At 44.4% G+C, this 25,555-nt stretch overlaps 1 protein-coding gene across 6 annotated transcripts in view; it reads right to left on the bottom strand.

Annotated features, from left to right (window-relative positions):
- ITGA7 (integrin subunit alpha 7) overlaps positions 1-18,381 on the bottom strand; it is a 33,264-nt gene extending 14,883 nt beyond the window's left edge. The window contains exons 1-17 of one of the 6 annotated variants that reach the window (XM_074226452.1): positions 18,004-18,380; positions 12,337-12,464; positions 12,162-12,241; positions 9,538-9,793; positions 8,860-8,991; positions 8,435-8,554; positions 7,207-7,414; positions 6,712-6,905; positions 6,453-6,541; positions 6,171-6,298; positions 3,472-3,567; positions 2,954-3,015; positions 2,672-2,841; positions 1,187-1,336; positions 878-993; positions 181-373; positions 17-97 (exon numbers count right to left, since the gene is read on the bottom strand). In XM_074226452.1, coding sequence (XP_074082553.1) covers positions 17-97; positions 181-373; positions 878-993; positions 1,187-1,336; positions 2,672-2,841; positions 2,954-3,015; positions 3,472-3,567; positions 6,171-6,298; positions 6,453-6,541; positions 6,712-6,905; positions 7,207-7,414; positions 8,435-8,554; positions 8,860-8,991; positions 9,538-9,793; positions 12,162-12,241; positions 12,337-12,464; positions 18,004-18,191 — 2,391 coding nt within the window. In that variant the 5' untranslated portion in view covers positions 18,192-18,380. The other 5 variants (XM_074226449.1, XM_074226450.1, XM_074226448.1 and 2 more) reach the window with 5 other exon arrangements.
- Positions 18,382-25,555: the final 7,174 nt, after the last annotated feature.

Genomic DNA, 25,555 nt, shown 5'->3' with positions numbered 1-25,555 from the left:
AGTCAGAGGTACTAACCTGGGCTCCTCTCTTCATGGGGTTCCCCAGTTCACACTCCACTCGAGAAGCATTTTCATTAGACAGACAAAGGGGTTTTTCCTAAGAGGTAGGTAGAGTGAAGTTAAACTATCAGACATCCCAGCCCCTTTACTCCTCCCTGGTGTCTATGATGGGACTCTTACCATAGGCTCCAGAGCCCGCACCCCCACATAGTGCAGAGAGGTGGGGAGGGAAACTAGAAGTTGAGCTTCATGGGCATCATCACCATCAGCCTCAGGCTGGGTTGGGTCTGAGGGCAGATTGGTGACAGTCAGCTCCAAACCAATGACTGGCTGACCACTCAGGGCAAATTCAGCTGTGGTTCCGTCGTCAGCCCTGGAAGAGTTGGAGATAACATTCACTACAGAAATCATTCTCCATATTTCTATCTGTCTCTGCTTTCACCCCTCTCCCTCAAGTCCAGTCTTTCCCTGATCTTCTCCCCACAGTCTCCTACCCCCAGTTCGTTCCTCTTTCTACCTACTTTTCTTCCATACTATTTCTGTTCTTTCAATTCTTCACATACGCCCTGCTACAAATTCACAAAGCCGATCCAAACTACAGGATCAACATTTGGTCTAGAGGAAAACCCATCAGTTCCCTTTACTCTGGATAGCTTTGTCCTAAGATCAAGGACCTCTCTAAGGTTTAACCTCTCCCCTTTCTGCTACTTTCTTAGACCCTCTCATCTTGGTCAGTCTTCTTTGGGGAAAAGAATGGCAAGTCTTCCTACTTCAAAGACTTCACATGTAACCCTACACCCTCTGAGACTTCTCTTCTGTGACCTAGACACTCTGACCTCTTCATTTATCCCACTCCCTCCCTCCCCAGCCTCCTCACATTGGCAGTGGCTGGAACTCTGTGTCCCCAACCCTGGTACAGAATCGGGCCTGGGTGAGCTGCAAGTTGCTCTGACAGATTTTATCTTCTCCACAACCTTGCTTGAGGAAATGGATCTAAAGTGATAAAGTGAAGAGGGAGAGGAGATCACTACAAACCCTCCCCCTAACAATGGATCTTCTCATTCAAATCTCTCTCTCTCTCTCTCTCTCTCTCTCTCTCTCTCTCTCTCTCTCTCTCTCTCCCCCCCCCTACACACACACACACACACACACACACACACACACACACACACACACACACACACACCTCTGCCCGCTGGGTACTTGGCTGGTGAGCATTAAGGATGGGTGCCAGTGGAAACAACTCTTGTGCAGAGGCCTGACGTTGGACTCGGGGAGGCTGGAGGCTGTAGGACAGGGTCACTATAACAGCCCGAAGTTTGTCTTTGACATTCTCCTAGGAAAGTAGATTACAATGGGGGGGGGGGGGGATCAGTTTAAATGGGGCATATATCCAGTCCCCAAGTCTTCAATCGTCCTCATGTCCCAACCAAAGTTCTGATTTTACTTGGGCTAAAGAAAGTTGAGAGATGCAAGCATGAGACAAGAAAAAGCTAGAGTATGTTCACTCCCTTGAAAAGAAGACTGGAATGCTCCAAATACTGCCCTAGCTGAAAGGTTCTAAAAAAGAAAAAAAGGTTCTAGCAAACTGTGTCTGACAAATGTTCACAACTATAAGCAGTCCCTTTGTGAAGTTCATATTTAAAAAAAAACAAAAAGAATGAGTTTGTGGATGAGCAGAGACTAGCACTTCTCTGGATAAAAATCAAGAAACAATTTTCCAAATGTCCAAAGATACCACTACCAGTAATAGTAAGAATATGATCATTAAATAATATATAATAATAATAATAATATATGATATATAATTATATATTAGTATTAATCATAGCACTAAAATTAGGATATATTAAGATAAATATTACTAGAGTGGTCTTTCAAGATTTACAAAGTGCCTTCCTCACAACAGCTTGATGAAGTAGACAACACAAGCATTATCATCCCCCATTTTGCAGATGAAGAAATCAAGGCTCAGAAGTTAAATTTATATCTGAAAATGATACTCAAGTCTTCTGACTATACTAACACAGTGGATCTCTGGGAAAGAGAAAAAAGAGGGAAAGAGAAGTATTGTGCTAGCAGTTTGGGGTTTTTTTTAGATTTTTTTTTTGCAAGGCAGTGGGGTTAAGTGACTTGCCCGAGGTCACACAGCTAATTATTAAGTGTCTGAGACCGGATTTGAACTCAGGTACTCCTGACTCCAGGGCCAGGGCTATATCCACTGTACCACCTAGCCACCCCTGTGCTAGCAGTTTTGCAAATATGTGACTTGATATTCACAAGAACTTTGCAAAGTAGAAGCCATTATTAACCCTATTTTCCAGTTGAGAAAACTGAGGCTAAGAGAAGCTGAATGACTCGCTCACAGTTACATAGCTAGTAAGTGACTGAGACTGGATTTGACTTGGGTACTCCATAACCAGCACTCTATCCACAATACCTCTACCTGACAAGAAAGGGGAGTGTCTCTGTATCTCCTAGCAAAGGAGAAAATCCCATCTCTATGGACCTGGGATACAGATAGAGAAGGAAAATGGGATGATCCTAGGAAAGTATTTGGGGACATTTTTTTAAAAACCAAATAATAAAAAGACAGATAGGAATGACTAGAAGAGGAAGGAGTTGAAGTGAAAATAGGAAGGAGGAATGGGTCAAGCAAGGACCTGCTCACCTGAAGCTGGAATGTGGCCATTCCACAGGCTCGGTCATTCTGATGCCTAAGCCACACAGTACCTGAGCTCTGGTGTTTGGAGTCAGCAGGACTTCGATTAAGAAAAGTAACACGGGGAACCTGACCCCGGAGCCACCGATCTGTGTCCCCATCCAATATGTAATTCAGGCCTAGTAGATGGTGAGAAAGGACTAAGAAATAATGCCAACCTGCCCCTGCCCACTCTCCACCCTCATCCACACTGACCCAGTTCAGAAAAAAAAAAGCAATATCTTCACTCACCAACAATAGGATTGTAGTTGCTGGGATTGGCAATATAGCTGAAGCAAACTCTGAGGTCCACACTATGGTCAGAGGGAAAAGTTTCCCAGGTCAAGTATTATGAGGACTCAGAGATGTAAATCCTTCCCAGCTTCTGTCCTAGGGATATGCCAGCCTTATACTTGATGCACCGATTCAAAGTGAGGGAAGCCACATTTAGGAAGCAAAGTTAAGGGAGGGAAGAACTAAAACCCAGAATGTTCAGAAGCACAAGCTCCAGGACCTAAAACTCTTAGGATTTATAGTTAGGTGTTTTCAAAATTTATCTTGATCAATCTCCTTGTTTTAAGGATGAGAACACTAAGGTCCACAGAGGTGAAGGGAGATTTATTCAAGGTCTCTCAGCCAGTAAATATCAGGCAGGGTCTGGTCTCATACCTAGATTTTCTGACTTCTACACTCAGTGTTATTACTCTGACACCAACTGTCTCCCACAATTGAGCCTCTCCCTCCCAACTTCCCCAAGGGACATGCCTCACCAGACCATATGGCCATCAGCACAGTTAGGCAGCTCTAGGTCAATGGCTCGAGGTGATATGGAAATGTCATGGGAAACATGGAGGATTGGGTGGGACCTAGGAATTGAAATCAATGTTCAAATTGTTTTCATATGTAATTGAGAAAAAAATAGAATAATATCTGTTTTAAAGAAAAAAAGAAACTATAGATAATATAAAATATTTGGAAGTCTACCTGTCAAGACAAATCTAGGGACTACATGAACACAATAATAAAATACTTTTCACATTTAAAAAAAAGTCTAAACAAATGGAGAAATATTAATTGCTCAGGGGTCAATAAACTCACAATGGCAATTCTACCTAAATTAGTTTATTTATTCAGTGCCATACCAGTCAAACTGTCAAAAACTTATTTTATAGCCTTAGGAAAAAAATAATAAAATTCATCTAAAAGAACAAAAAGTCAAGAATATCAAAAATGTGAAGGAAGTGACAGATCAGTACCAGATCTCAAACTGTATTATAAAGTTCAGAAATAAGAGGAGAGTTCAGTGGAATAGATTAGGCACACAATACACAAACATGGTAATCTAATGTTAGATAAACACAAAGGTCAAAGCTCTTAGGACAAGAACACACTATTTGACAAAAATTGCCAGAAATATTAGAAAGTAGTTTGGGAGAAACTGGGTGTAGACCCACAACTCATATACTAAAGTAAGGGCAAAATGGGTACATATTTAGTCATAAAGGTTGATATCATAAACAAATGAGGAAGCATGGAAAATTTTCCCTGTCAGATCTAGGGATAAAAGGCTTTTAGGGAGTAAAATGAATACTTTTGATTACATTAGATTAAAAGAGATTTGTAAAAACAAAGCCAATACAACCAAGATTAGAAAGGATGCAAGAAAGTAGAACATTTTTACATCAAGTTTCTCTGATAAAGACCTCATCTTTCAATTATACAGAGAACTAAATCAAATGTATAAAAATACAACTATTCCCTAAATGATATAAACAGGAGATTTCAGAAGAAGTCTAGGCTATCTATAATGAAATGGAAAAAAATGCTCTAAATCATCATTGGTTAGAGAAATGTAAATTAAAGCAACTCTAAGGTGTCACTTCACATCTATCACATTGGCTAACGGGATAGAAAAGGAAAATGACCAATATTAGAGGGGATGTGGAATAAATGAAACACTAATACACTGTTGATGGAGTTGTGAATGGATTCAAATATTCTGGAGAGCAATTTGTAACTATGCCCAAAGAGTCATAAAACTGCACATACCCTTTGACCTAGCAATACCACTATGCAAAGAAAAGGGGGAAAAGGACTAATAAAAATATTCATAGCATTCTTTTTGTCATGGCAAAAATTGGAAATTGAGGGTATGCTTATCATTTGGCGAATGGCTAAACAAGTTGTGGTATATGACTGTAACAGAAAACTATTGTACTATAAGAAATAACAAGCAGAATGGTTTTAGAAAATCTGGAAAAACTTATATGAACTCATGCAATGTAAAGTGAGCAGAACCAGAAGAACATTCTGCACAGTAACAGCAATATTGCAAGGATGACCAACTATGAATGATTTCGCTTCTCTGATCAAGATACCAAGACAATTCAAAAAAACCCATGATGAAAACTGCTATACAATTCCAGAGGGAGAACTGATGAACTATGAATGCAGATTGAAGTAAACTTTTTTTTAACAAAGGAATGGAGTTGAATGACTTGCCCAAGGTTACACAGCTAGGTAATTATTATGTGTCTGAGGCCGGATTTAAACTCAGGTCCCCCTGAATCCAGGGTCAGTGCTCTATCCATTTTGTCACCTAGCTGCCCCTGAAGTATACTTTTTTAAATTTTACTTTTCTTATTTTATTTTTTGTCTATTTTCTTTTGCAACATGGCTACTATAGAAATATATTTTGTATAACCTCACAGTTTTCTTAAAGGGGGGATTAGGGATGGTAGAAGAAAGAAAATTTGAACCTCAAATTTTTTTAAAAGGATGGTAAACATTTTACATGTAATCAGAAATATTTTTAAAATAAATAAAAATATATTTTACAAAAGAAATATAGAAAGAAGTGATTTTCAGAGAAATTTGGGTAGATTTCTATGGACTAATAGATTAAAGTGAAAAGAACCAGGAGAATAATTTATATTGTATATATTATATCAACATTGGAAAAAACCTATACTTTTGAAAGACAAGAATTCTAGGGGCGGTTAGGTGGTGCAGTGGATGAACACCAGCCCTGGAGTCAGAAGTACCTGAGTTCAAATCCGGCCTCAGACACTTAATAATTACCTAGCTGTGTGGCCTTGGGCAATCCACTTAACCCCATTGCTTTGCAAAAACCTAAAAAAAAATAAAATAAAATAAAAAAGAATTCTAGTCAACACAATAATCCAAAGTGATTCCAAAGAACCAATGATGAACTATGGTACTAACCTCTTGACAGAGCAGCAATGGACAATGGCAAAATGGGAATCAATATTGTTTAGCTAGCTTATTGGCTACAAGAGTTTTCTTTTTCTTCTTCTTTCCCCGGTGGGGAGAAGAGGTGAGAAAAAGGAAAAATAAATTTTTGATGATTGAAAAAAAATTAATTAAAAAAATGGAGGGGAGGGTGGGGATAGAGAGAGACAGTAGGATTATGACCCATCAAGGATCAGAGATATAATGAGACCCTTACCTGAAGAGGGCAACAGTGTCAGCCAGTGACCCCACCAACAAGTCAGGATAAGCATTCCCATCCATATCCAGGCCCCCGGATAGTGAATAACCAAAGCTCTCTATGCCTACAGCCTCACCCTCCAGCACCTGAGAGCCAAAGATAGCATACCATCCTTGTCTCAGCCTCCCATCTTTTCAAAATTTCTCCAGTCACCTCTTCCCACCTCCTTTAAGCCCCCATGCACCCTCACCCCTCCCCCTGAGGCCTGATTCTCATTCTTCTGACCAGCCGTATCCTCACCTGAGCAGGTTTAGGAACAACCCCCAGGCTGCTCCCATGATAGATGAAGACCTTCCCTTGTCCATCAAAGGGGGCACCTACAGCTATATCTGAGAGAAACAAGCAGGGATGGGGAGGCTCAGTCAAGAGAGGTAATCTTTAGGCCCCCAACCTTCCCTGACCCAACTTGAGTCTCTCCCATCCCTTGACTTCAGCCCATCCTCCATTCCTCTAACCTATTTATTCCACTATATCACTCTCTACTCATTCATGATGCTACCTGGAAAGCCATCCTGGTTGAGGTCCCCCAAGGTGACCACACTGACCCCAAACATAGAGCCAGGAGATCCAAAGAGCCGAAGGGGAGAAACTCCTTTCCAACGCCCTGCTTGATTCACATACACATACACAGCACCCCCCAGCTCTTCTTGGCGCTCAAAGAAATAGGGGGCACCCACCACCAAATCTGTCCATCTGAAAAAAGGAAAGAAAAGAGAGAATCAGTGTTGGAAAACCTTGCCCAGAACCTTCCCCAGGCTAGGGAGTGAACAGAGCAAAGAAACAACCTTCCACCATGCAACAATAATCAAAAAAAGAGAGAAGGGCCCTATACCCTGAACCTTTCCCAGCTGGTCCTTAAATCATTACCAGCTAACTAAAATCCCAGAGTCTGCTTTCCCTGTGCCAGTTATGGGGACTGAGCACTTGAAGTCCTTCCAGGCTATCTCTGCAAATACCCCTTATATGCATGACTCCTTGAGATGTCCCTTCCTACCCATCATTGTTGAGATCAGCCACAGCTAGTGAATAGCCAAAGCCAGATGTTAGGCGATCGCCAGGCAGCACAGCCTCAGGTACCAGACGACTGGCGCTGTCCCTTCGCAGAATCACCACAGCACCTGTGTGGTTGGCCCTCGGGGCACCTGCCACAAAGCTCAGCTCATCTGCCCTCATCAGGCTTTTTCCCGAGTCAATGGAAAAGCCTGGGGGTAAGGAGTAGAAGCAGGAGAAAAACTGAAAAATAAGGCCCTCCATTACCCACCCACCCACCCCCAACCTCCATGGCTTCACTACTGGAAGTCAGCCCATTGGCTGTTCCCAGGCTTCTGTCCTACATCTGTCTTCCCATCCCTCTTCCAACTCCTGGAATCCAGCCCCAGACTCTCTCTTCCCAACTCTAAAAAACAGGAAAATTTGGGACTCAGGGTCAATTGCAACATTCTTAGAAACATCACAGTGGATGGGGTGGAAAGCCTCAGGGTTCCAAAAAATCTGGATCCCAAAAGCCCAATCAGAGTAGGCAACAAAGTACATGGTATAAAGGGGAGAAGGATAAACTCCACCCCCACATTCCATGCAACTTTGGTTATCACCCAGTATTTTATCTTTCCTGATATTTCCCCCCTCCCCAACTCTTGTTTCTATCACCTTAAGAAAAAAGCCCTCCAAAGGGTCATTAGGCAAGCCAGATCTTCCTTCACTCCCACAGCTCCCAAGTCTCATTCCCTCCCCACTGGAGGAGAGATGGAGGCAAAACAGGAAGAATAACAACAAAATCCAGGGTGATTCAACCAAATTTTTTTCCTTTCTCCCTTTACCCCCTTCCCATGGGTCAGGGAAATTTTCCTGTGACCTCTAAGGATTGAGCTACTCCAGCCCCTCCCTAAACCCCAGCCCCAAATTAATAGAGAGGCCCCCTTAATGGCAAATTCCCCCCCATAATCATGACCCTTGCTCTGCTTGTAACAGGGATGGGGAATGGTGGGTGGCTCTCCCTTCTTGGACATGCTTACAGAGTTCTAACTCTCCATTACCCCCTCAGCCTTGTCTTCTCCAACTGCTCCTACCACCCCACCACCAGCTTCATTTCTATCTCAAAGTCCAAAGTTGAGATCAAATGGAGAAAAAGGAGGGAAGACCAGTGTCGCCCAGGAGGAAGAGGGAATTCTATGGGTGAAGACCTCAATAGGCCAACAGACAGGTGGGGTGAGGGGCTTACAAACCTAAGTAGCTATTGAGGGCCAAGTCTCCAGCTGGTCCCGTGAGCCGGTCAGCGGGTTCCAGGGTTTTATACACCAGCTGGTCAGGATCTGAGCTATCAATGTTGGTCATAAAGAGTAACCCTGCGGGGGATGGAGTGAGGGGGAGAACACCAGGGAGAGGAGGAGAGGAGGAAAAGAGGAAAGGAGAAGAGGAGAGGAGACATCCAGAAGTGGGGGGGGATTGCCAATGTGGGGATGAAGAATAAAGAGATAGAAAGACCAAGAGAGATAGGCAAAGCAAAAGAAGAGGAAAAAATGAGAGAAAAGGGGTAACAGAAAAAGACAAAAGAGAGACCAGTACAGAGACAGAGGGAAGGTAGTATGGAGGGGAGGAAGAGAAAGGAAAGCAAAGGGTTAGAGCAGCCCTGGGCTGGGAAGCCCCATACCAAAGTAGCTGTTGGCAGGGACAGGGATGAGGCGGGGGTCCTGCTCCTTTTCTCCCCCCGCCTCGTAGGGCCCGTCGTCCAAGTGGGCCAGATCCATGGAGCCCTGGGTACACACTTCCACCCGGGCAGTGCCTGTAACAACATTCCTATTTAGTACTGGGAAGGAGCCACCTGCCCCCTCCTCACCCTTACATCAGCCCCAAGCTCCTGAAACCTTCCAAACTCAGCAGTGCACTCACCGGTGTCAGCTCAGCCAACAGCAGCGTGCAGAGGTGTGGATATGTGAGAGCATAGGCTGGAGTGGTCATGCATTTCGGATGCTGTCATGTGCATGTGTCTGACCAAAAGTGGCCCTATCCATGCATTCAGGTACTCATGCTGGGGTATTTATTCATGTGTATGCTTGTAGGTCTAGGTCTGTTTGACCAGAGGAGGGCCGCCACATGGACCTACAAGGGCTAGCCTAGTAGAGTATATATGTACACACATGTGGCCCATGATAGGACACATGATTGTGTACATACTGGGCTGTCTGGCCATGGACTGGCCTTTGGTTCCATCTCTGGAGCAGTGAGAGATACAGGCATCCCAAGATCCCAGGGGTAGGAAAAATGGTTAGAAGAGGGAGGTTGGAGACAGCTTGGGCTCCCTCTACTCCCTCCACAGGGAAAGACTCACCCTTCCAGTTGTAGGTGCCAGGTGCCCCAAAGAGGAGGTAATGGTTGTCAGGGGAGAAAGCAGCTGAGGTTCCCTGCTGACAGAACCCAAACTGGTCGTGGCCCTGGGGTCGCCCCTCGCAGAATTTCCACTCCCCTCCATCCAGCTCATCACGGATGGTCAAGTCCTCACTCAGCACAAAGCATCGGCCAATCACATCCCGAGTCTCCAGGGTCTGGGCCACGCGCTGCCTTGCCTCATACAAGTGGGCACAGGTCTGGAGGATATGGGGAATCAAGGGTGTCAAAGTTCCTCCAACACTGCCAAAGGTAAGTGGGTATAGACAGGACCTCCTCATAGCAACACCCACCAAAGTGTCAACTCCAAAAAAAAAAAAAAAATTAAAACAAGAGATCTCCTTACCTGTCTTGGTAAGGGTCTAGACCACCTTGTGACACATAGTCAGCCAACATGCATCATCTCACAGGCTGACAAGATCCAGATTGCCCCAGGCATCCACATGCACAAATAAGCCACACAATCAACTAGCTAGGTACACACACATGCCACTCTAGACTCATTAATAACCACATTTGCTCATGCTTTCAGTAATTTAAAAAAGAAGTCATGAATTCAAAGCTGTCAGAGACCTCAAAAGTTATCCATCAGCTGATCAGTAAGTAATAAAAAGTGTTTACTAAAATCCTAGGCGGTAGGTTTTGTGCTGGAGATACAAATACAAAAACACAAGGCTAATACAACATGCTTACAGATAAGGAAATACAATAAACTTAAAAAATAAATATGCAGTGATTGGGGGTGAGGATGGATTAGAAAAGACCCCTTAAAAGAGGTAACCCTTGAACTTAGCCATGAAAGAAGTTAGAGGCAGAGGGGAAACCCCAGGTGTGTAAGACAGCCTGTACAAAGGCATGAAGGTGGAAAATGTCTTGTACAAGAGAACAAATAGGCTTTCCTGTCTACAACGCAGAGTGAATGAGAAATAGTTATATGAAATCAACCTGGAAAAAAATAGCCTGGAAATAGATTGTAAAAAAAAAAACTTACAATGACAGGAGTTTGTACCTTATTTCAAAGGCAACAGAGGGGTACTAAAGCTTTTTTGTGCATTAAAATGACATAGTTAGATTTGTGCTTTGGGAAAAATCAATGTGACAACCCTCTGGAGGAGGGGAAAGAATGAATGAGTGAATTCAGGGAGACCTGCCATATCATTCCTACTCTCTCTTTTCTGCTTACATAAATCATCCTTCAAGGTTCAGCTCATATTCTGAAGTCTTCCTAAAGAAACCTTCCAAAACAATTCAACCTGCCTTCTCTTGTCCCTCTCTAGCAATTTTTGGTCCCTTATTCATCCATTAACCAAACCCGGCCTGGTATTATTAGCAGAGAGAACAAAGAGGGATCCTTGGAGTCCCAGGATCCAGGAAAGCACTTTGCCTTTAATAGGTGATCAATGAATTTTTGCTTGTTGAATTAATAAATTGTCTAGTAGGGGCAGCTAAGTGATGCAGTGAATAGAGCACCAGTCCTGGAGTCAGGAGTACCTGAGTTCAAATCAGACCTCAAACACTTTATAATTACCTAGCTGTGTGACCTTGAGCAAGTCACTTAACCCCATTGCCTTGCAAAAAAAATTAAATTAGATAGATATAGATGAGAGAGAGAGAGAGAGAGAGAGAGAGAGAGAGAGAGAGAGAGAGAGAGAGAGATGGATAGATAAATGATCTGGTACCATTACATAATTCTGGTTCTGTTCATTAACTTTTCACACCCCCTCCTCCACTAAAGCCCAGTTTCAATGCTTCCCATTGGCATGGGTATGATCCTTGGATGCCATCAGAAGAGTAGAGTCTCTGCCAGGTCCATCAAGCTGGAAGAATTCACAATACAGTCCTCTGGGCAGGCTGTCTGTCAACAGCACACTAGTCTAGCTAAGTTTGGAAAGGCTCAACATGAAAAAGTGGGCCAGGAGGTTAGGAGTTTTCTTCCCTACCCTGACAACTTACAAAAAACAGCTGTCTAAAATATCCATAGTGGAACAGTGGAGGAAACTCCCACATCCAATCATGTATTTTTTGATGGTATGGTAGATAGAATGCAGGAAGATGCCTTAGAAACTTAGTGGCTACACGACCCTGGGCAAGTCATTAAACTTCTATCTTAGGCTCATCACTTAGCCTCAGTTTCTTCATCTGTAAAGTAAGGATAATAACAGTGCCTCCCACACAGGATTACTATAAAACTCTCAATATAAATGGTATATAATATTGTAACATATTAATATAATATCAATAAAGTAACTATGTTTATTATCAAAATTTCAACATATTCCAGGCTTTCTCCTGATTTATCTTTTGCATTGCTGTTCCTCTATTTCAAAAAGAAGACTATAAGGGCAAGGGTTGTGTGCTTTTGTCTTTGTATCCCCAGCACCTAGAGTAGTATTTTACTATAGTAAACACTTAATAATAGTCCCACCATCCAGATTATAAATTTCTTAAGGGCCAAGAGATATCTTTGTGTAAGAAGTAAGCCAACCCAGTGTTAAGCCAGAGCACAGAGAACATTTGCAGAATGAATGAAGACACACACACACACACACACACAGTGCCAACACTCACCACAACCTTGCCCCCAGGGCCCTGGCTCCTGAGGCTGACACCCAGCCACTGGTTCTCTTTGCTCTCCTTCTGCACTTCAGCTGTAGATAGGACAGCAGAGAGTGAGGGGCAGAGAAGCCAGGTTCCCCTTCTCCTCCCTTCTCCCTTCACTTCAGGTGCCTGCCCCTCCTCAAACCTCCTCTGTCAATGTCCACTCGGTAGCAATCACTCTCATCAGTGGTCAGAGGGCAGGCATAAAGACCTCCAGTGCGGTTAGCTGCCTGGTCTGGGAGGGCTACTGCTTGGGGGGCACCTACCAGGAGCCTGCAAAATGGAAGGAAAAAAAGGGAGGGAGTTAAAAGTCACAATCACCTCCAAGACTTATTTATCTCCCAATAATTCTTGATGGAATGACTGTCCAGGTGTCAGGCCCTTGGACCCTGAGGCAGCCTGAAATTGAGCAAAGCTGAGCATTGGGCCTACAGTCAAAGGACCTGGATTCAAATCCCTCAGCAGACACTCCTACCTCTGTGACCTCAGAAAATTCTTTGTGCCTTAGTTTCCCTCTATGTAATAACAACAATGCCTACAGCTATCATATATTACACACTTAAGTTTTATAAAATGTTTTATCTAGACATTGTAACCTTACCACAATCCTGAGAGCTAAGTGCTATTTTACAGATGACAAATCAGAGGCAAGCAGAGATTAAATGACCGGACCAAGGACAAAGTCAGCAAATATATGAGGCTGGATTTCACTTTGCCACCTAAACTACCTCTAGATACACAGATAGGCACAAAAAAAATCCAGAGGTATCTTCAAAAAGCCCCACACACTCTGACCCAATTCTTGCCACAAGAACTTCGCCCACAAATACCTCCACTCAAAGGGCAATGGACTTATGTGTTCCCTCTTCTCTCAAAACTGTTAATTTAAAAGAACCGCTAGTTCCCAGCACCTGTTCCTAAGTGCCCCACCCCCTCAACAGCCCCGGGCTTCTTTGCCAAGTTTGCCCCCTCTCTCTGACCTAATTTGTTCCCTACCAGATGCCAAGAATGCTGGGGGTGAAGGCAACAGGTGACCACAGCTGGCATGGAGAGGCAGTCCGAATGCCCCATTCCAAGACTCATTTTGATCCTACTAAGCTCCCTATTGGTCATTACAGCAATAACCACCACCCTCCAATTCCCCCCAGATTTACCAGTCATCTTAGCGTTTGGTTGAGGGTGAAGTGAGAAAAGAAATGGAATGCTCTCTCTCTCTCTCTCTCTCTCTCTCTCTCTCTCTCTCTCTCTCTCTCTCTGCAAAGTCCATGATCTAAGCCATCTACTCTTCCTCCTCAAGCCCCTTCCCTTCTCTTCTCATTCTAATCTATTCCGCTTCCTCCTTCCCCTATTCTAACAATACTGCCTTTCCACATCCTTCTATATACTCCCCATTTTCCCTTATGCCCTCCTCCCATTCTTTCTCTGTGCCCTTTCCTCATCTCCCCATTTCCCCTCCCTCCTTCTACCCTCCAACTCTCTACCACCGCCACTCCAGCTTTCCCAGCTACAATTTTTTTGGCCCAACAATTTTCCATAGTCACAGCCAAGGCTCTGGCCCCAAGGGTGAGTTATGCTGGGAATGGAGGATGACTGAGCCCCCTGGGGCAATGTAGCAAAGAGGCCAAGAGTGGGAGTGTGGGGGGTGGGCTTGGGAGCTGGGGGAGGTCGAGAGAGAAAATAAAATGGACCCATTTGGTCACATTGACCTTCAGAATAAGGAGGTAAAGGCAAGATTTGGGCAAAACCGTTTTCTTCCACCCTCTTAGGGTCTTCTGACTCCACCTCCCATACCATTAGTAATTCTTTCCCACCCACTCACACCCTCTTCCCAGAGCAAGACTGGTGGCAATGGTGAGTTGTGTGATCGTTTGGAGAGAGGCCACTGTGTCTTCAGAGGAGCAAAAAAGAAGAGAAAGAGAATTCAGGAGCTGTTAGGGTACAAAGTCTGTACCTTTAAGATCCCTGGACAGGGCGGCAAACCTTTGTAAGGAGCTAAGGGTCAAGAAAAGGGGACCAATATGACATTTCTCTCCAAGGGGACCCTATGAGCAGCCCTGAAGGACAATGTGGCTTTGTCAGTGGACACAGTGGACACACTCTAGTAAACATTCCCACAGGGAACGCGAGCCTCTCCAGACTAAAAATACTAACATAATAACAATAATGATAATTAGCAGCTACATATACTTTATGGCTTTACAGAAACGGTTCAGTTTTACTTGAAGCATTTAGGACAATACTTTGCACACATAAGTGGAATGCATGAATGGATGGACAGGGAACAGACACATGATCAAGTCAATATACATTAAAGACTCAGCAGCCTCAGGATAGTGGAGGATCTCCACTGCACACACATGCTGAACCTTGGATGTGTGTGGGAACTAAGGTCTGGATTTGCATGGGCCAGGGCAATGTGGAGGGGGCTGGAAAAAGTCTGTCCCTCAGGCTCCTCTAGGGACAGAAAAACTAAGTGTACAGATGGGTCCAATCCCATGGGAGAAGGGGGAAAGGGAGGAGCCTGAGTAACAGAGAAGAGTCTCTTCCAAGGGCATAGGCATAGATGGGAGCAATCTTGAGCCTCAACATTCTCTCACCTTCCTTGACAACCCTCCATCCCTCACTCCCCAATCTTGACTGAGACTTTCTGGACTCTTCTCAGCTCCTAGCTCACAAATTCCCTAGCCCCTGGCTCACTCCAGTTTCTGGAAAGGATAGTAGCTGCAGTGGCAGTCCCTGCCAGGAGAAAAAATATATAGATACACACACACACACACACACACATATATTCTCAGCATTTAGGAGGGAGAGGAAAGTCAGGTGGCAGCATGAACTTGGGGACATTTGTCCATGTCACTTTCCATATCTCTAGGACACCACCATAGGGGAGCCTGGATTGGCAGGTCCCACTGTACACAAGCCTCTCACTGGAGAAGAAGAGAAAAGTAAAGTGTCTTTTTGTGTATTCTCCTGCTTGGGACACCTCCTCTATAGGATCTTTCAGTCTGAAAGGAACTTTGGAGATTCTGCTGGATGAACTTTATAAGATCTCTCAGGCTGGTAAGGACTTCCCCTTCTTTGGGGTCTCTTCTTCTCTCAGTCTAGAGAGTCTGTCAATCTAGGGGGCCCTCCTTTATGGGGTCTCCTCTGTGGGTTTTCTCAGTATGTGGGGTTTCTTCTGTGAAGCCTCCTTTGTAAGATCTCCCAAGCTAAAGTTTCCATCAGTCTGGGGTCTTCTTTTGAGGGAATCTCTCTGTAATTTCTCTCAATCTAAGGATATTCTTGATCTGGGAGGAGGGGAGTTCCCCTCTGAGGTCTCTTTTGTGAGTTTCCTCTGTAAAGTCTCCTCTGAAGATCTCTCAATCTAAGAATTTCATCAGTCTGGGGAATTTTTTCTATGGTGTATCTCTATGGGGTCTCATAGGCTTGGAATGCATCCCTCTGTTGGGAAGAGGGGGTCTTCTCTCTAGATTGTCTCAATCTGGGCAGCTGGGTGGTGCATTGGATAGAGCACCAGCCCTGAAGTCAAGAAGACCTTAGTTCAAATCTGTTCTCTCAGACACTCGATACTTACTAGTTGTGTGACCTTGGGCAAATCACTTAACCCTGACTGTCCTAGCATCCAGGGTTATTTTCATCATACTGATGTAAGATCACTAGACCCTGATGTCTACAGAGAAGAAAGTGAGGCTGGGTGATTTAGCACAATCACATCCTTGCTCAAATCTGATTCACTTACTTGTCATGACATCACCTCCCTGATGTCATGGTCTTCTTTAAGAACAAAGGACAAATATCACCAACATCATCATCATCATCATCATCATCATCATCATCATCATCATCATCATCTCAATCTAAAAATTGTCTTGGTCTGGAAGGTGGCTCCCCTCTGAGGTATATCTTCTGGGTGAGGGAGTATCTTAGTTTCAAATCTCTAGTCTGGAGCATTGCTCTGTGAACATCTCTCAGTCCTGGGGGCCCCTCTAAAGTGCTGGGAAATTTTTCTTCCTAGCTTAGGTGGAGAGGGAGGGAAAGGATATTTGGGGTATATAGAGAAGAGCAGTGCTGAAACTACAATAGGACGAATTTCTGATGTCTTCCAATCTCACCACTCAAGAAAACATGTCTAGAAACCTCCCCGGAAAAGATCTTTCTGTAGTTCTAGAATGAAGAGGGGATCCTAGAGTTTAATGACCTTGGTATTGTCTGCTCATCCACCAAATACCCCAGGCCCAGCACACCCAAGGGGAGAAGAAGGATCAGTTCTACCTTCTAAATCACTCCTCAGAATGGTAATGGTGGGGAAGGGGGCCAGGAAAACTAAGATGAGAGGGGGGAACTAAACTGGTAAAAATAATTTAGAATTTCCCTAGAAATTACAGCATTCATCATGTCCTAAAAAGGCCTCCAAGTCTGTAAGAATTGGGAATCTGGCAGGCAGAGGTCTCCATGTGGGAGAATGTGAGGGGCTCCAAAAGAGGATAGTCACTCCTCCCACACACACTCTTACAAGAGTTTTAGGGACCCCTAAAAGCTACTTTCAAGGAACCGGGAGCAAAAAAGGAGACAGTAGTCAGTCCTCTCTCTAAGAAAAAAAGGGAATGAAAGGGCATCACCTCCTGGTACTAATACCCCAGCCCCTTCCAGAAAGATGGATTGACATGGGCAGGAAATCCCAGAGGGCTGACACTGAGCAGAATAATGGACTCAGTATGACTTGGGGGTGGGGGGAGGCTCGGAAGTGGTGAGTTGAAGTAAGCTCTCAACCCTGGGGTAATCAGGGTAACAAGAAGCTGCATGAAAGATGAAAGAGGGAGCATCTTGGTGCAGATAGATTATTTTCCCATTCTTATCTTTATCGCTCACAAAAACACCCCCCACTCATATAAGTAGCTTTAAAAAATGCCCATAGTACTCATAAATTACTTAGAAGTCTGCCCTGCACTCAGTGGAGGCACTCCAACTGGCCCTAAGGGATTAAAAACTAACCTGTTCCACCCCTAAACTTCCTCCAGATAAGATTCCATGATGCCAAGAGTTTGGAGTGAGAGGAGGGAGAATCAGCAACATAGCATCCTTCCTGGGGTCTAAAGGGAAGCTGAGGTTCAAATTCCTTTTTTTTTATAGCTCCTTCTTTTGAGACCCTGTTTGCCTGGACTATTGCCCACTGCCAGCCAGAACAGTGAATCATAGCTTCCAAAGCCCATTCCATCTCTCTGCCTGTCTTTCCCTAGCCAACGGAGGTGCCAGGTCTCTATCTCATATTTAAAAAATTAAAAACTCCAACTCCTTGAAAGGAGACCCCATCAATCTTACTCTCCCCCCCACACACACACACACACAGCCTATCTCTCCCTCCCCTCTGACTGTTGGGAAGTTATTTCTGGAGTCTAACCTCCATGCCTTCCACTATAGTCTCAGCTCCTTCCTTCCCCCTCCTCTGAACAACCTAAGAATGGCATGTCTCCTCCCTCTATGGAACCTTTTCTGGTGAGGACTGGGTATGCTCAGTTACTGAGTCAACCCAAATAGCACGTCCTAATGCTATTAAGGTTGCTACTAGAATAACCAGTCTCAGGGCTGAGGGAGACAAATTAGGAACCAAGACAGGAGGTTTCTTAGCACGTCATGGGAAGGCAAGACTCCAGATGCCCAGTCCTCAGACAGAAGTTGGGAATGGTGGGGATATCGGAAAGGAGGGTGGGGTTCTGTAGAATATAGGAGAAAAAGATCAAGAAACCAAGGTAGGGCGCTAAAGATGCGTTTAGGACTGGGGACAACCTAGGAGCACTAGAACTGAGAGACTCACCAGCTCTGGGGACGCGGTCGTAGCTGCTGGTGCAGGGCCACAGAGAAGCCAAACAGGCTGCCAGGGTCGCCCTCCTTGCGCAGCGCACTCGTCACGTCTAAGTTGAAGGCACCAGCCCCGGAAAGGAGGCACCCCAAGAGCAGGGAGCCCCAGAGGCAGCTACGCCGCCGGGGGCGAGCTCCGGCCATGAGGATCGCGGACCGCAGAGCCCCCCTCAAAGCCCCGGGTCTGCGCTCTCCCCCCTTGCTGCCCGAAGTCTCCGCTGCTCTTCGGGGTTCGGCCCTCTCCTAGGATCCCGCGCCCCTCTCGCACGCTCGGAGCTCCATTCCCCGATCCACCGGCCCCTTCCTCCCGCAGCTCGCGGTCTCCAGCCCGGTCTGCTGACCTCCAGGGCTCTGGCTCCGGCTCCCACTCGGGTCCCATCCCCCGGGAGGGGGGGCGCCGCCCCTGGCCCCTCCCCCGGCTCCGCCCTGGATCCTAGCAGGTGGAAGAAGCCGGTGAGGAGGCAGGGTGGGCGGGAGGAGGAGGAGGGGTGGGGAAGGATCGCCCCACCCCGCCCCACCCCATCCCACCCCGGGGCCCACAGCTTGGGCGGCCCAGGTCTCCCCACCGCCCTCCCCTAGAGGAGAGCCGGCCTGGGAATAGAGGACATCAGAGCGACTGAGAGGAGGCTAGGCAGATTTGGGAGGGAGAAACAAAGAAGAAAGGAGAATGAAAAGAAAGAGGAGCAGAGAGGAGCAGAGAAACCAGAGAGAAGATAGAGGCAGAAGGATGAGAGGAGCCTCTGGCTGAACATCTGGACCACTACCTCGCCTTGTGAATGGATGCCTCAGCATCCAGCGCCTCCCTCCCCCTCACGCATTCCGCCCCAGCCCACGAGGACCCAAGCCGGGAAAGGCTGTATTGCCCACCACTTCTGCCTCCTAGGTTTCTGGGCAGCTAGAGGAGAAGAAGAAGAAGAAGAAGAAGCAAAAGGAAAGGGAAAGAGAGAGAAGAAAGAAATTAGGAAGGAAAAGGAAACGTGGAGGGAAAAAAGGAGAAAGCTGAGCAGACAAAAGGAGAAAGAGTCACTGGGTGAAAGAAGCAAGATTTTTTTTTAAGGGGAATAAGTGTGGAGACATAGAAAAAGGAGGTAGAAGGTTAAGCAGGGGGAGGGCTGAGGTCCAAGCCCTTCATTCTCTATCCCCTTCTCAGTGCCTGCTCTAACCCTTTGAATTCAAGGGCAGAGAGAGGAAAGGTGGAAAGTGCTAGGCTGACTCCGGGCTCTTGGGTGGGGCTGACCAGGGATTCCAAATGGGACCAGCATGTCTGTCCTTCTGCACTTTCACACTATTGGGACAAAGGCCCAGGCACACACTCCTGGAAAAAGCCAGGAGAAGAAAAGGGGTGGGGAAGAGAGACCAGGGAACATTTTCCAACTTCCCTGCTATTTATAACTCCAGCTAAGTACCAGGGCCAGGATAAGAGAGAGGGAACAGGCCCCAAACCTCCTCCTCCCCTTTTGGGGTGCCCTCTCTCTCACATCTGATGGGTTTCCTTGTGTCAGTATGCCTTTTCCCTTTCCTTCATCTTTCTGACTGTCTCTGTCTCCTCTTTCTCTACCTTTTTCTCTTGCATCCGTAAAGGCTATGATGATTCTTGGGTTTTCTTCATCTTTGTATCCATCTCTTTGTCTCTCTCACCCTAAGACTTCCTTCATCATTCTTGCCTGTTCTCACCTCTTTTCCTAAGGTTCTACCTCTAGCCTGTAACTTTAACCACCAGGTCCAGTTTCTCTGGATGTTCCCCAGAGATCATGTTTTTAACTTCCTAGACATCCTTGAAACTAGAATAGAGCTCTACGGACAGGTTTCCAGGTCTCCTGAATCTCAGGCCAGACCTTTAACTTCTAGAGAAGGCAACCACCTTTCAATCCTTCCAGCTGCATCAGCCACTCCCCTGATCAGCACCTTCATGTTTTCTATTTACTGTCATCCCCACTCCACCCTGCTGGTTTCACCAAGTCCCAGGGTTCAAGCAGTTGCCAAGAATCTTCTCCTGACTTACCAAGTCCAAATATTTGGGAAGTCACCTCACCCAGCACAGTAGGAAGAAGACAGAGAAAAGAGAGAAGACTCCCAGAATTAGCCTGACTATAAATAACCTTCAGACAGTCAGAGGAGGGGAAGGCAAGGGGTGGAGAAAAGAATGGGGGGGGGGAGAGGGCAAAACTGGCTTCAGTCCAAGTTGGGTATAAAATTAGACCCACAAATCTGTTCCTCTGAAGGGATGTAAGGGGTTCTTGCACATAGACTGGGAGGAGTCACTGGGGAAGCAGTAAAAGAAAAAAGAGAATAAGGGGAAGCTGGGAACAGTGGGGATTCATTTGAACAAATGACCTGCCCAAAAGATGCCATCAAATTCTTACATTTGAATAAAAATCACATATAGAGACTTTGGTCCTTCCTGGATGAGAAGGGGGAGAAAGGAAGAGAAGGAACATGAGAATGGGGGTTTTCTCAAATCCACTTCCTACCCTTCCAGCATTCATGTCCTTTCCTGTGTTGGACTCCCTCCTTATTCTCTTCCTGATAATTTTAATCTGCCCCAACCATCTGGAAATAAAGACTACAGAATTAACTTTGCCCTCTTCATCACCTGAGAAGACAATCTTGTAATCTTTTTCCTAGAAGTCATCTCTTCCTTCTGAGTCCCCAACATATGAAATAAATCCTCACCTCAAGTACCTTCCCAGAACTGGAACCCCTCTACTTATGATTCTTAACCAAAACTAGTAGAGAGTAAAGGCAGCCAGTGGAATACCAGTTTGGTCAGTCTGATAACTAAGGTCCTGAAGACCTTAAACTTTGGAGAAAAGTTTAGGAGATCACTTCTTACATCATGAAAAAAGCTGTATCTCAGATTCACTTCTTTTTGAGTTCTGGTACTCATCTTTTTTTTATTGAAATTTTATTTTACTATTCCAATTCCATGATATGATAGTTTTTCAATATTCATCCATTTGCAAAATATGAATTATACATTTTTCTACTACCTTCCCTTTCCTCCCCCCTTCCCATGGTGACAAACAGTCTGATAAGAGTTGTACTTGTACACTTGTGTTTAACTTATTTACATATTAGTCATTTCTCATATGAGGAATTAGAACTAAAGGGAAAGAAAGAAAATCATGGGCTAGAAAGTAAAAACATAAAAGAAGTTTTTAAAACATTAACATAGTATGCATTTAGATTCTGTGGTTTTTTTTCCTCTGGGTATGGATGACATTACCCATAGCAGGTCTCTCAGGGTAGTCCTTGATCTCTGAGCTGAAGAGATGTATTCATCAGAGCTGATCATCTCAAAAGGTTATTGTTAATGTGTACAATGTTCTCATGGTTCTGCTCCCTTCACTCAGCATCAGTTCATGTAATTTCTTTCATCTTTTACTGAAGTCGGTCTGGTACTTGAACTTAACTAATCTATTCCTCACTAGTGAGTACTGGGTTAGTTCCCTCCACTTTGTGGTGCTTCTTTATACCTCTATCCTCTGCTTAAGCTCCCAATACCTCATGTCCTCCTAATCAATGCATGATTACAAGCTAATCACCCTTCCACCTAGCTCCAAGTATTTGTTCCATCACTTTGGAGCCTAAAAGTCTAGTTTGGGGGTTGGCTAGGTGGCGTAGTGGATAAAGCACTGGCCTTGGAGTCAGGAGTACCTGGGTTCAAATCTGGTCTCAGACACTTAATAATTACCTAGCTGTGTGGCCTTGGGCAAGCCCCTTAACCCCATTTGCCTTGCAAAAACCTAAAAAAAAAAAAAGTCTAGTTTGGGACTTTAAGAGAGGTAGACTATATCCGAAAAAGAAAAAGAAATGAATGAAAGGAAGGGGGTTAGTCATTTATCCTTAAAGAAAAAGACCGGATCTAGTTGTGTGACCTTGGGCAAGTCACTTAATGTCAGTACCTTGCAAAAGCCATTAAACCTCGGTGCCTTGCAAAAACAGAGGGGGGAGGCAAACATCAGGGAGAATGAGGAGGGGTGAAGATGATTAACAATAGGCTAGAAGTATCATTCTACAGAAAGTGGTAACAGACTTCTCTCCATCTTCCCCAAGGACAGAACAAATGAAATTGAGCTTAAGTTACAACAGGAAGAATTTTGATTAGACAGAATAGAAAGTCAGACCTTAGAGAGAAAGGCATAATTATTATATAAAATGACTTAGGAGAACAGGGAGGTGTTAGAAGTACCCCACCTTTTCTGCCCTTCTCTCAACCAGAGGGAAAAGTAGAACTGATATGGCTCTCACTCATGCCAGTTTATTCATCTAATTGTGAAACTGAAAAAGTCATGCCAAGTAGGGATAAGGAGATTAAAATAAAAAATGAGTCTGACTCTTCTCCCTGTCATGTGCCACTAGACCCTCTCCTCTGAAAGCACATCAGCCCAAGATAATCTCTTCCCCCTACCCCTCTTTCCTCTCTCTTTACCCTCCCCCTTATCCTCACTCCTACCTTTGTTGGCGGAGCAACTGGTACTACCCATCATACCCAACATTTTGCTGGCTCATTGTAGATGAGTGCTTTGGGCTAGGACTGACAGTGGGGGGAGGGAAGGCTGAGTAAGGCTGCTATAAAATGGTCATCTCTAAGATGCTCTCACTCTTCCAGCTTTTATTGATCATTCCCTCTCTGGAACTGAGCCCCAGGCTTAGCCTTTTCCCAAAAGCTACTTTTCTGCCAGGATCTCCCTGTGGCTACTGTCCAACAAGTTAAAGGGGTAGAGTCATGAGTGGTAGAAACATAAAACCTCAAAGCTGCCCTCTCCCAGACTCCTTAAGCATCTAGGTCTGAGGAAGTTTCTTCTGTGGTCACAGCCCTCCAGGATGTGCTGAGCTCTAGCATACAAAACACTTTACTCTCTTTATTACCTGGCACTTATGGAAGATACTGGAATTTTTAACCAACTTTTTCATGTTGTTAAATCAGTATAAGGTAATTGGAAATGCCTTGGATTTCTGAGTCAGGACAAATGGACTTTCAAATTCTGTCTCTGACATCTTACATTTACTCTATGACTATGAACCAATACATACCAAATTCTTTTAATGCTGTTTCCTCATATGTAAAATGAGGGGGAAAAAAACATTTCTTTGGGAAAGGACATGGAAAAGCCATGAATGTTGAGGGGATCCAAGTCCATGTCATGAGAAAAGCTGAAGAAAATAGAGATGCTTAGCCTGGAGAAGAAAAGACATACTAGAGTCTTCTAGTAACTTTAAGGGCAATTTTTTTTTCTATCCTTTTATATTTTTTGCCCTAAGGGATTGCTCTTTGAATAGGAAGGAAGGATATACTTGAAAATGAAGGTCACATAAACAGCACAAAGTAGAGTAATAAAAAATTAAAATAGAATTTATAAAAATATCTTTCAATATTTCATCATGCATTGTCAGTTCTCTCTCTCTCTCTCTCTCTCTCTCTCTCTCTCTCTCTCTCTCTCTCTCTCTCTCTCTCTCTCTCTCTCCACAGCCCATATCTAACTTCAATCTATCAATAGCAGTCGGTTTCATTTCACCTTTGTTTTGTATGTATAACAGTCAATTTTCAATCATCTGCACTAGGGGAAAGGAGAGCAGTAGCTTGTATTATCTAAAAGAGCTAATAATGAAATAGTGGATGATGCAAAAAAAAAATTCTTTTTAGTTTAGAGACACACCATCTTTTTGGCAGCAGTTACTTATATTTTGCTTTTGCTAAGACTGAAATGAGTTTGCATCCCCTAAACACTAATTTGTCTGGTAATGGGGAGGAAGGAAAGGAAGTCCAGGATTTTAGTTCCTACACATATTTTATCAAATTAACAGATAAACTGTAGATAACCAAAAGGTGAATTAATTAACTGTTTACATTATCAAGGGCAAGGAACTGGACCAGGACATTTGATGAGACAGTAAGAGGAAGCAAAGGAAAAAAGGAAAAAGTTTCTGACATTATGAGGTTGTTTGTAGGACATGGAGGGAGAGTGCAAAGCCAGGAATCAATCTGGGAATATGCCAGCAACTAGGAAGGGAAGGGAAGGGAAGGGAAAGAATTTCAATGAGACTAGGGCGCCTCTAATCTCCCAAATGCCCCAGAAAGAGGAAGCTATCATGGATAGTCTAATGAACCCAACAGTCTCAGGAACCTCAGACTCAAAAACCTTTGGAAATTTGTAGGAAGGGAAGTCAGTCAGATAATAAGCATTTATTATGAATTCACTATTTTCCAGATACTGGGAATAACAAAAAAAAAAAAAAAAAAAAAAAGCAAAAACCAGCCCCTGCTCTCTGAGTTCATAGTCCAATGAAGGAAATAATATGCAAATAACAATAACAAGCTAGGTAGAGTTAAGGCACTAGAATTTAGAGGGTTTGGGAAAGGCTTTCTGCAGAAGATACGATTTTAGCAGAAACATAAAGTCAGGGAAGTTAGGAGGCAAGGATTCTATGCATGAGGATAGTCACTGGCAGTATCCAGAGAGTGGAGAAAGGAAATGTTTGGTTTGAGGAACAACAACGAGGCCAGTGTCATTGAATCAGAGAGTATGTGGGGTGCAGAACATAAAAAAGGTGTTCAGGATTTGGGAGTAAAGTTACAAAGGGAGGCAAATCTTCTCTCAACACTTTACAAAAACATAGCTCCAAAATAAGTTCATAATGGTCACAAACACTTCCCCCTAGCTCTACTGCTTCCAGTATAACCATCATTCTCTCCTCCTCTCCCAAAATAACTCCAATATCTCCATTTCCCCTCTACTCCCTTTTTCTCCTCCATACTTGCACATTTTCATAATTTCCATGTCCCCATCATCTTCCTTTCCCTCCCTCAAACCCCACCACTCCACTTCAACCAAAATACCCTTAATGTTCTCCTTTCTCTTTTTTTTATCTCCCTACTATCTGCACCCTTCCCTAATTATATCCATCATCTAGATCTCTTCCCCCATATTTCAGTGCTACTCTGTCTTCCTCTTCCATCTCCCCTTTCCTCAGACACTCTTCACCCCCTTTCCCACCCTTCTACCAATTCTCATACTCCCATCCCAATGCTTCTCTTATCTATGCTACCCTCAATGTCTCCTTCATCTTCCTTTTCTCTATTCCTATAATGTCTTCCCTTCTCTTTCTCCAAAATTTCCACCATCTTCCATTACCCTCTCCCTTCTATCTCATAGAGTCCCAGAATTCAGAGCTGGAAAAAATTTCATCAGCCATTTAGTCTAACCTATATCCCCAAATAATTTCTACTGTAAGATTTTTAATGTCGTCATCCAGTCTCTGCTGGGAGACCTCCAAGGAGAAGAACCCCTGCCCCCCACAGAAGAAGTTCATTCCAGTTTTGGACAGCTCTAACTGTTGAGTTTTTCCTGACATCAAGCCTAAATCTTCCCCTTTGGAACTTCCACCCACTGTTTCTGGCCCCACTAATAGGAGCCAAACAGAAAAGATCTAATTCCTCTTCCTCAAAAGAACTCTTCAAAAGCCCTGAAAATTCTTTTGTTCCTCTTATTGCTTGAGTCCTTCAA

Source organism: Macrotis lagotis, chromosome 2, assembly GCF_037893015.1.
Source record: "Macrotis lagotis isolate mMagLag1 chromosome 2, bilby.v1.9.chrom.fasta, whole genome shotgun sequence".
Lineage (NCBI taxonomy): Eukaryota > Metazoa > Chordata > Mammalia > Peramelemorphia > Peramelidae > Macrotis > Macrotis lagotis.
Note: the sequence above shows the minus strand (reverse complement) of the source record. Positions and strands in the feature narration are given on the sequence as shown.